This window comes from Bos taurus, chromosome 29 (assembly GCF_002263795.3).
Source record: "Bos taurus isolate L1 Dominette 01449 registration number 42190680 breed Hereford chromosome 29, ARS-UCD2.0, whole genome shotgun sequence".
Taxonomy (NCBI): Eukaryota; Metazoa; Chordata; class Mammalia; order Artiodactyla; family Bovidae; genus Bos; species Bos taurus.
The window spans coordinates 39,174,017-39,186,081 of record NC_037356.1 but is presented as its reverse complement, the minus strand read 5'-3'; the positions used below and the strand labels follow the sequence as shown (position 1 = coordinate 39,186,081).

The window sequence follows — 12,065 nt, the reverse complement described above, 5'->3', positions numbered from 1 at the left end:
ATTTGTTCAGTTCAGTTCAGTCCTTCAGTCGTGTCGGTCTCTTTGCAACGCCATGGACTGCAGCATGCCAGGCTTCCCTATCCATCACCAACTCCTGGAGCTTACTCAAGTTCATGTCCATCGACTTGGTGATGCCATCCAACATGTCTTCCCCTTCTCTTCCTACCTTCAATCTTTCCTAATATCAGGGTCTTTTCCAATGAGTGAATTCTTCCCATCAGGTGGGCAAATAATTGGAGCTTGAACTTCAGCATCAGTTTTTCCAGTGAATATTCAGGAATGATTTGTTTAGGATGGACTGGTTGGATCTCCTTGCAGTCCAAGGGACTCTCAAGAGTGTTCTCCAACACCATAGTTCAAAGGGCATATATGTGTGTCATTTGTCAGTGACATCATATTCCCCTTTTGGGATTTAACCACCAGAACTGAATTTAAATAATGTGCAAAAATGAGTGTTAAGACACAGTGCCCCATCTATACACATCTGGTGACTAGGAGAGGCTCCTGTTGTATTCAGGGTACTGGCATTGATAGATATCATGCAGTAATAGGCCCTGGGAGTCCTGGATGAGTTGTTATACACGATTGTCTTTACTTGGCTGCCACAGTTGTTTTGTCTTCTTTGATTGGGAAGACATTTCAAAATTGGTTTTTTTTTAATATTTGATTTGGCAGACAAAATTTTTCACAGCATAGACCCTATGAGGAAATTATATCAGAAATATATCCATTTATCTTCAGCAGTTAAATTCGTTGGTTTGTATGTCCCCAGTGATATTTCTTTATAAATAGAAATGAAACACACATGTTCAGTATGCATTCAGTCTCTTTGTAAATCAACCAACACGAATTAAATTCCTCTCTGTCCCCACTGCACCACCAACTGTAGGCGAGAAATAAAAACCTGCAGAGACTGAAGGCTGATTCCAACACATTGCTGTGGAGATTTCATTCCCACTGTTTTTTTTTTTTTTTTAATTTAGTTTCTAATATTAAAATCAGTATAGTGTACATAAATATCCAAACTTCTGACTTCTCTTGAAAACATGGCCAACTGTCCTGCTTTCCAGCATGGTTGAAGTATAGGAAAGGCTGCTCCCAGTGCTGTGCTGGGAGGGTTCTGTGCTGCCCAGGGCCTCCTCGGGCCATGAGTTTGGGAGAACTAGACTGCTAGCTATCTTAAGATAAAGAATACTTTTGTCTTGATCAACTTTGACTTTGAAGCCTTTAACCCAGAACCCAGAACACACTATTTCCTTGTACATTTTTTGGATGATATAAAATATCTTGTGGATGCATATGACATTTCTTCCAATACTGAAACCATACAATTGAAGTACTACTCTGCCCTAAATCTTTGATGCAGACTGGCATCATAGACTGCCCCTGATATCTACCATTAGATGCACTACCTAAAGCCAGCTGTACGTCCCTGGGCTGTCCCTGAAGTCTTCACTTTGCCATTTGACATCTTATCCTCCTAGCAATTTCCTCTCCAATGAAGACAGCAATGCATATCTCATGAAGTGGCTAAGAAGATGACATGAAACCAGAAATGTCAAGCATGGCCCTTAGTATCCATTTTCATGGTATTCTTAGCAGTTTTTTTCTCCAAGTAGTCAAGGTTCTCCATCTTCTTAGATGTCCATACAGATCAGTTTTATTTTCCAACCAAGCTTCAAGGAAGAGATTACAGTTCAATTCTCTGTATTCTGAGAAGCTTCAAAGTCTACTCGCCAAGGACACTGATGAAGGAAAGATTTTGTCGAGACCTTTGTGTTTTTTTTCAGGCCTAACGGCTTAAACTAGGGCATGTCAGAGCATATATAACTAGGGACTCTCGGTCACCACTACATGCTAAGAACCTGAACTTTTCTGAGTACTTGGAGCCAGGAAAGAAGCATGAAGTGGCTTGTACTCCTCGGGCTGGTGGCCTTCTCAAATTGCAGAGTCGTGTAAGTATGGAGACTGTAAGCCACATCATATTAATTTCTGTGATTTTTCTTTTCATCTGATTATTATATTTATCTGTTTTAGAAGGGAATGGAATATTTCCTTGACAATCTTAAAGTTCAACCCTTACTTATTGATAAGTACCTTGCTATAGGAACTGTGGGTCCCAAGCGTCTTGGTGTAGATTTGCATAGCTGCACAACTCTTGGGGTCCAGTCATGTCATGACCTATTGAAACTGGAACTCCTTGCAATTGTTCAGTGCACAGTCAATGCAGATGTAGGTGTGGTCCTGTGGAATAGCACTTTTCTACATTTTATTTAGCATGTTCTCTTTGTTCCCTCTCTACTTCAGTGTGTATATGTCTATGTCTGCATTTCCGTATCACATCATATCTCTCCATCTCATTGGAAGGCTCTGAGTGTATTTCTCTCTGTGTTGTTTTCTTTTAATTTCTCATTTGACTTATCTTTCCTTCTCAAGCCTCGACATTTCCTTAACTTGTTCCCTATCTCCTGGATTCTTTTTTCAACTATCTCTTCTCTTTCAACTTGGAGAAACATTGGGAGAGCTACTTATACACTGTTTTATATCTGACAAGCAGTGTGACCACAGCCAATTCACAAGCCTCTTGCATTTCTAATTCCTCCCATGTAAAAGAGGAGAGGAATCCCCCTTTTACCTCCTTCCCTGAGCTTCTATGAGAAGGATACAGTGGGATGGCAACAGCAGTGCTACTGGCTGTCATGTTGAGACTTCCTATTTATCAGGCACCTTATATCCATCACTTCACTTATCCACAAGATATCATATTTGGAGGGTTTGAATCATTACATTCCACTATTTTACCAAAGGGGAGACTGAGACCCCACATGGTCATATGGTTTACCCAACATTACAGAACAGAATCTTTATTCAAATGTACGTCGTATGTCTTTCCAAAGGAATATGCTGAAAATTCTTATAATAAAGTGACTCATAAAAATGATTAGAAAATACACAGTGCCATTGCAGTGACAGTTACACCTTAACACTGAGAGCTAATTGTAGCATCTTTGTTTTCTTTGTCAAATGTTCAGTGAAAAAATACCTCTAAAAAAGTGAAGACCATGAGAAATACCTTCAGTAAAAAAAAAAAAAAAAAAAAGATGAACAATTTCCTCAAGGAACATGCTTACAGACTGAATCAGATTTCTTCTCGTGGCTCAAATATAACTATTCACCCCCTGAGGAACATCATGGATGTGTTTTGGGAGGATGGTTGCCACAGCGCCCCCTGGTGCTCTAGCCTACCACTGGCGCTCAACTGGAGATGTCAGGTGGGATGCTGCGGCTGGGGCTCCTGCAGGAGCAGAAGCACTGGGCCAAAGAAGCCCCACGCAGAAGAGAAGGTACTATCATCCTCTTTTCTTGGTGACTGGGCCCAAAAATTACCAGGTGGCAGGTAAACATCCATTTCTGTGTCAAAGATGTGTCATTAGTTTGAGGGAGATTGTTCCTTCTGAGCAGAAGGCAATGACGGCCCACTACAGTCCTCTTGCCTGGAATAACCCAAGGACGGAGAGGCCTGGTAGGTTGCAGTCCATGGGGTCGCTAAGAGTCGGACATGACTGAGTGACTTCACTTTCAATTTTCACTTTCCTGAATTGGAGAAGGAAATTGCAACCCACTACAGTGTTAGTGCCTGGAGAATCTCAGGGATTGGGGAACCTGGTGGGATGCTGTCTATGGGTTGCACAGAATCAGACACGACTGAAGTGACTTAGCAAAGCAGCAGCAGCAGCAGTAGCAGCAGCAGCGGTTCCTTCTGAACTAAAGGAGTGAACTAGTTACAGATGAATAGTGAACCATCTCTGATCAGAAGGTAGAACCAACTGCAAAGCAATTGTGAATAACCGGGCAGAGGAATTCAATTTCCACAGATGCAAGAACCACAGCAGTAAAAAGTTACTGAACCTGTATTCCGTGTAAGGCCATCAGAATCTAACACAGTTGTTACTGTTTTTTGATTAGAAAAAGGGCTTATTTTGTCTTCAGGAATGCCCATGCCAGCCTGAGAGATAGGCAAAGAGTAAATACATGTCACATGAAAGGGTCACTTGTATGGTGTTTATTGGATGTGGTCTGAGTTTAGAGTGAGTGGATTGATCAAGAAGGACCTCCTGGAGAAGGGGGTGCTAAGGCTGGGTTTGAAGAGACTACAGAGTTTCTCCAATGAAGGCACCAGGACTTCCATGGGTGTCCAACGGTCCTGGATGCCCAGTGGTTATGCCTCTGTGCTTCCAATGCAGGAGGTACTGCTTCAATGCCTGGTCATAGAATCAATATCCTTCATACAATGTAGCATAGGAAAAAAAAATCAAATGCAAGCACCTCTGTGATCAAAGGCTGTGACCTTCACAGTGGTTGGAAAGTGATCTCAAGAGATATATAGCTCCCAGAGGGAGACATCAGTGTGGGAATAGAGGGTAGCCAGTTCTTCACTAATCCACTCCCTCCTTCTATCTGTAGATGCTCTACATGGGTAACATCACCATTGGAACACCCCCTCAGGAATTCCAGGTTATCTTTGACACAGGCTCATCTGACTTGTGGGTGCCCTCCTTCTTTTGCCCCAGTCCAGCCTGTTGTGAGTACAGACACCCCATACCCCGACCATCCTTCACTTGCCCTGCCGCTCTGTTTCCACCCTTGGTACCTGATGACACTCATCTTTTGTGTCTGCAGCTACACAAGTTAGGTTCAGGCATTACAAGTCTTCCACCTTCCGGCCTACCCAAAACACCTTCTCGATCGCCTATGGATCTGGGAGCATGAAGGGATTTCTTACTTATAACATTGTTTGGGTAACATGTAAAGAGAAGCTGAGTCAGGACTGGCTATGGAGTGACCCCTGCTTGCAAAACAGATGCAGGACAATCTGGCAGGACCCTTCCTAGCCTACCTCCCATAGGTATTGACCATCTTATCCACAGGATTCTGTCCCTGGGGAGGCAGTGCCCGTGATGACACACGAGCAAATGGATTAGCTAACCCAGAGAGTGGCTTGAGGTGTGGAATTGCAGTTCCTCTGCCCATGAGCAGTTCAAGGCTCATTTTGCTGGGAGGGAGAAAAGGGGAAAAAAAGCACCCACTTTTATATTGACAGACTGTTCCAGGCACTTTCAGGTAATAATTGGTTTAATCCTGCAACAACCCCACACAGCAGGTGGTCTGATTAGCTCATAAGACATATGAGGAAACTGAGGTGCAGACAGCAAAGGACTTGCTGAGGTCACATCTGTGGTAAACGGTGGAGCTGGGTTGGCTTTTCAGGACTGAAATTGCTGTAGGGTGTTTAGGGACAGGATAAAAGTGATCTAGGGACCCTGGGGGCAGTCAAGAGCTTCAGGTATCCATAGTGGGAAACTGGAGGCCAGAGATGTCAAGGGGCCTGATAAATGAGTTCTCACTCTAGGGTGCCTTTGAGAGTCTAATAAAACCTATGGCCTGCCTCCACAAAGTACTTGAGTAGTTCCCCTCTCTCACTCTCTCTCTCATACACACTCACACAAATATACACATATCTCCAAAAGTTAATATCCCAGGCAGCAGTTTCATTGAACCCTGCAAGAAGGACTGCATTTTTGGCTTCTGTCTTCCTGGACAGATTCAGAATCCACAGTACCTTACAGAGAATTCACTCCATTCCTGTCATTAGGTCGTAGTGATGACAGAAAAGGCTACCTTGCTCTCGACTCATTTTGTCCACAAGGGGGCACCAATGGGTCCTGGCCTGAATCTTGGTTCCCCCCGACCTGGACAGAAGCCACAAAGCCAATTTGACTCACTCAGGTTGTGCTTTTCAAAGGGGCAGATGTTTTAAAATTCACAGCCTCTCACAAATGAAACACAAATTTTCCTCCCAGCATGGTCTAACTGTCTGAGGTCGACCAAAGACACAGCCCAGCCTCAATTCTTCTCTGAGGATTTAATGGCAATGCACCCCAGCCCAGTCCTAGCCCCACTTCTTGTATCTGAAAGTGGGAACCCTCTTCTTTCCCACAGATTGGGGACCTTGTAAGTACTGACCAGCTGTTCGGTCTAAGCGTTGTGGAATACAGGTGTGAGGGTACACCTTTTGATGGCATCTTGGGCTTGAAGTATCCCAACATATCCGTCTTTGGAGCTATCTCCATCTTTGACAACCTGAAGAATCAAGGTGCCATTTCTGAGCCTGTTTTTGCCTTCTACTTGAGCAAGTAAGTCTGAGATGGACAATCCCTTTCTCCAAATTAGCTTTAAGATGCTTTCAGTTGCACGAAAATTATTTAACACTTGATAAAGAAGAATCCTGAGAGATAATCTAACCAAGGATAAATATAGCCCCAGGGCTGTACCTGGCTTCACCACTGGCCTTTATAAATAACGTTTTATTGGAACACAACCCTGCTCCTGGGCTCAAGACCAGTAACTTGGTCTAGGGGTTTGAGTGAGGAGGAAGACTAATGGAAGGCACAGGAAACAAGTTGGAGGAAAAAGCAATACGATTTGCTTATGAATTTGATCAGGAAGGAAGGAGAAGGATGGTGGATATCTTTCCTTCCTCCTTCGCATTCTACTGGGAGCCCTGGCCAGCAGCCCAATTTGCAGGAGCCAGTGAAAAATGAAAGTGTGGGACACAAAACAAACATGTGGGACCCCTTGTTCAAGAAATACTAGGCATTTCAAGACAGGGAGAACAGAGGTGGGGTCCCTTCTGAGTGTGGGGCCTTTTGAACAGTAGAGGTCACAAGCCAGCAGAGCCAAATCTGGGTGTCCTGAACCCACACCCTTAGAGCTCCCAGGCTTTGATTTTCCTGAAAAATGACAAGCTGGACAAGGAGAAATCCAATACGCTCCAGCGCCTGTCCTCTGAGTGTGTCTGAGCACTCAGGTCACAGGAGGTAGGGCATCTTCAGAAGATAGAGTGGGTGGAGCCCAGCCAGGTGACTCAGCTTCTAACCTGCTCTGTTCCACTCATTAGCCAGTAGCTGACCTTGGACTGGATCTCAATCGCTCCTAGACTCGATTTCTGCATCTGTACATGGGGACCTTATTAGGGCCTTGATGGGTGGACCAGCACAGCTCTCAGACAGTGCTGTTGCTACTGTCCTCCAAGGATCCCCGCCCCCCTCTCTTCTCTCTACACATGCAGGGCAAAAGGCAGTGTGGTGATGTTTGGTGGGGTATATAAATCCTACTATCAGGGAGTGCTCAACTGGGTACCATTGATCCACACGGGCGACTGGAGTGTACACATGGAGTGGTAAGCCTCTCCCTCTGAGGGTTAGCCCAAGTGATGCTCCCGCTACATGGACACAGGCAGCACACACAAATGCATTCTCAGACACACAGTCACACAGACATATACACCACCCACAATGACACTGACACACAGACACATCGAAGCACACAAGCAGACACATATAAACATACAGAGAGACACATATAAACATGCATAGCTAGTCACAGACACACAAGCACACACAGAGACACATACAAATCCACATGCAAACACATATACAAACAAACACGCAAGCAGATAGATATGCAAACAACCCATGGGTTCATTATCCCCAGGCCTTCTGACCAGGGCTCTACCAGGGTCCTAAAAGGGTCTGGAGAGGTCTGTGCAGCTGGGAGAGGATTGCACCCACTGCCCTGTGAGGCATGGAGCATGGCTAGAGGACTCTACAGTGTGATGAACAGAGGATCAGGGAGAATTTCTCCAGCCTGAAGAGAGGTATAAGATGACTAACTGTCCTGAGCTATCAGGGACCAAGGAAGTTCACAGTACAGGTAAATGTCAGTTTAAAAACAGGGAAAGTCCTGAGCAAATCGGGAGAACTGGTCTCCTAAGGGAGCAACTACTGAGAAGTATAGAGAGATTTGCTAGAGTCTTAAGATATGAAAGCAACTAATAAAAAAGACACCCCAAGTTCATGGGTACACAGTGGGGCAGGGGCTATAACAGAGAATCAGGAAGGTGGAATCCAGGAGTGACCTGAGAACAAGAGGCATAATTCATAGGATTCTGTGTGATATCCTCAGACAAAAGCTGACCTGTCCTTTGGAGTTTCTGTGGGCTAGTCATTTATTTCCTGGCCAGGGTCTCAGCATCTGAGCTGGTTGTAGGAGCAGTGCTGGCAGACACCCTCTCCCAGAGGAGCCCCTCTTTCCCACCACTATGAGAATTAGCTGCCCTCGTGAATCTCTATCTTCACTCTGCAACTGACCCGTTATTTGTTCCCAATCTGATACAGCTCTATGGATGTTTCTCATTCATTATTTTCACAGTCTTCATTCACTCACTAAATAGACAAGCATTTGGCATCCACTGTGTGCCAGGTACTTTAAGGAGGCAATGAGACTAAAACTCGCCCTCCCATCTAAGAAGATAGATGCAAAGGAAATGAGACACATACATAGTAAATTGTGACTTTGGTACATGCTAGACATGAGGAAGTGTCTACAGAGACTGTCAAGAAAGGAGACTGATAAACACTGGGGGAAAGACTTCCCTGAAACCATGACAATTAAGCTGGAATCTGGAAGATGAGAAGAAATTTGCTAGTCAAAGTGGAGGGGGCTCCTCTAGGAAGGAAGACCAGCTTGTGTCAAGGCACAAAAGAGCCTGGTGTATTCAAGTACTACATTCAAGAATGTCAAGGAAGGTGCTGTGTTGGGAGCAAAGGAAAAGAGGGCAAGAGACAAAGGGCTGTTTAGAAGACAGTCGGGAAGGGGGCATCTCTGGGGATACTCAGAGTGACCTTGATGCCTGCTTAGTCACACTGTCTATGAGCATCTCCATGAAAAGAAAGGTTATTGCTTGTTCTGGTGGCTGTGAGCCCTTTGTGGATACTGAGACATCACTGATCCTTGGCCCAAGAAGACTGGTCAATAACATCCAGAAACTCATCAGCGCCATGCCAGGGGGTTCCGAGGTGAAGGGTCATGCCCCAGGCTCACTCCCAGTCTCCACCCACAAGAAGGATCTCCAGGGCCAACCTCTCTCCCTCTCTCTCTAACAGCACTACATTTCATGTTTTGCGGTCAATACGCTGCCCTCTATTATCTTCACCATCAATGGTATCAACTACCCAGTGCCAGCTCAAGCCTACATCTTCAAGGTGAGGGGAGGATCCTGAGGGGTGGTTCTCAAATAGGAACTTGCAGGAACCCTTGGGCTGCTATGGGGATGAGGGTGGGCCATCTTACACTATTGCAGATGCTGCTGAGCCCTGGGGCTGGCCAGAGACTCCCACAACACGAACACTTGAGAGTAAAGGGCCATCTGGGACACTGATCATCTTGAAATAAATGTGGAGACACCACGCCATGCTGGCATGGTGGGAGTCACAAGGAGAGGGGATCACTCAGATCCTCAGTGTTCAAAGAGCTTCAGTTCAATCTGAACCCTCAGATGGATGAACCCAGAAGGTCAGCTCTAGCAGTCCTTGAAATAAGTCATGTGACAAGGACAATGGCTGGGGACACTCCCAGTGTGCTGCCCCACCGTAAGGATTAACAGTCTCCCTTCCCTTCTCGCAGTTTTCCTGGTTTGGATGATAAATTACATGTCACCCTAGTTCTCAGATGCATCTTCCCCTAACTCTGGCCGGGTGCCCCCTTTGTGAGTTGGGGTACCCGACCCCTCTGTCGGGAGGCTGGATGCTAATGTGAATAAAGGGTGCACAGTGACTGCTCAGCCCCCATACAGGGTGGAGGCTTCATGTCAGCTCCCTGAGGGAGTTCAGAGCTGGCTGATGGGCTCAAAGAAGACTTTAAGGAAGGGAGGGAATTTCAGGAATTCTAAAACTGTAACTGATGGAGCCATATGGAGGGTTGCTTGGTTCTAGGCAAAACTGCACTGGATTCCATGCAAATGGCATCCCAAGGTGCTCTGCATTGGGGTACTGGGGACTTAATCTGGGTGATGAGGGCTACGGACTGACCGGTGGGGTTGGAAAACCAGAGTACATTACCCAACCAGCCTGGAGTGGCCAAAGAGGGTGAGTTCGGGCCAAAGGAAGCTTCCCAGAGTTCCTAAGTTAAATCTTCAAGAACGTGTTGTGGGCACTGTTCTATTTAAGATGGATAACCAACAATGGGTTACTGTGTAGAATGGGGAACTCTGGTTAATTATATGACAACCTGGATGGGAGGGGTATTTTTGCGACCAGGATGCATGGATATATATGGTTGAGTCCATTTGCTGTCCCCCTGAAACTCAGAATATTGTTAATCAGCTATACTCCAATATGAAATAAAGTTTTTTAATAAAGTACAGATTGTGGGGATGAAGGAGGGGAACCAGCATTCTCTGCAGAGTAAACAAGGAGCAGGAGTCAGAAGGAAATAAACAGGGAGAGAGGAGAACTATGGACACTCTTTTTCTTTTCTAAAAATTTTATTGAAGTGTGGCTAATCTTCAGTGTTGCGTTAAGATCTGCTGCACAGCAATGTGACTCAGTTATACACATACAGAAATGTATATTCTTTTTCTTATTCTTTTTCATGTGGTTTATGACTGGATATTTAATATATTTCCTTATGCTCTACAGTAGGACTTTGTGGTTTATCACTCCTCTGTATCCACAACTCCTAGTCCTACCCTCCCCCACACCCTTCCTCATGGCAACCTCATATCTTGGCCCCTTTGGTTGTGGATACTCTCATATCCCCTGTTAAGGAGAAATCCCTTGATATTTACCCAAAGAGGGAAATAAAACCAAGAATTGTGCTAGGTCTGGATATTGGTAGGAGTCGCAGGTAAGGGCTCAGGCTGACTGTTGTGTGTCTCTGACTCCCCCAGGATTATAGAGGCCACTGCTATACCACTTTTAAAGAGAACACAGAGAGGACATCTAGAGAGACCTGGATGCTGGGTGACGTCTACCTGAGGCTGTATTTCTCAGTCTTGGATCAAGGAAATGGCAGGATTGGCCTGGCACAGGCAGAATAAATACTTGGAGTGGTTCAGGAATCAGTAAGGCCGAGCTGAGCAAACATTAAATCACACTTAGGGTACTCCTGCCCAGGATGCTGGTGAACTGTGTTTTGTGGTCTGCACACCCTATTCTCAGTAAAGAATAAAGTGTTTTACTTGTAATGGTGCTGAAACAAATGGGTGCCTCTGTTTGTGCCTGGGAGGTGTACAATGTTTGGGAAGGATCTAGAACCAAGTCTGAATCACAGTTGAGAGGAGCCCACTTTCAATTGGCTTCTAGGAAATGGGAGACTCATTGAAATGATTCTGGGAATCCAGGACACAAGAATCAGAGCAAATACAAAGATCTCAGTGACTGGATCCAAGAAATCAGAAGTCATCAGGTCTCTATTTAACAACCTCACTCTTTCATTCCCTCTTCTTTGATGGTCTTAGCCTGACAACTTTCTTCCTTAAGGCTTCTACACCTAGTAAGGGAGTCCAAGCTACCTGCCCTAGGGTTTTATATCCTGAAGGAATCTCCAATAAGGAAAGAAAAGATTGAAGACATCAGAGTTCAAGGGTGTTCTCTGAATGACCCACCTCAGATCACATGTACAGTCCTAGATCAGCCATCCTGGCAGGACCATAGGGTCCTGATTTACTTTACATGGTCGTGTGGCCCTGACGCCACAGCCCACATGATTGTCAATTTCTTCCAGAATTATATGACTGAAGCTGGGGAGAGGCAGCCCCAAAGAAAGCAACTGGGAGATAGTCTAGGCCATGAAATGGTTTGTGATGACCCACCAACTTCACCACCTTCTCATTCAGAGGAATTATGAAGGGTAATGAAATAGACTCTCTACATCCCATCTCAGATGAACGTATCACTGGGTTTCTCCTCCAGGGGAGTTTGGGTGAGGTACTTCATACAGAGCTGGTTCCCTCTTGTTCCCATATCCCAATCACCAGCTCTCTGCCACATATGCCTGCTCTACTTGGTAGAGCAGTCCTACTTGGTAGGTGGTATCCCCAGTGGATCCCTGAGCCACTCCCCTCCTCCAGGGCCCATAATGCCCCTCCCTTGGCCTCCATGCTGCTGGGGAGAATGCAACCCATGTGTCGAGAGACATAGGGTACACAGAGCCTTCAGCCTTTC

At 45.4% G+C, this 12,065-nt stretch overlaps 1 protein-coding gene across 1 annotated transcript; it reads left to right on the top strand.

Moving 5' to 3' along the window:
* The first annotated feature begins 1,902 nt into the window (after positions 1–1,902).
* Positions 1,903–10,939, top strand: LOC520130 (pregnancy-associated glycoprotein 1-like). The gene is given in 9 exon segments (XM_024987499.1): positions 1,903–1,961; positions 3,044–3,197; positions 4,465–4,582; positions 4,681–4,799; positions 6,001–6,194; positions 7,130–7,240; positions 8,777–8,918; positions 9,006–9,104; positions 10,790–10,939. Coding segments are annotated over 9 exon segments (1,146 nt in total).
* The last annotated feature ends 1,126 nt before the right edge of the window (positions 10,940–12,065 follow it).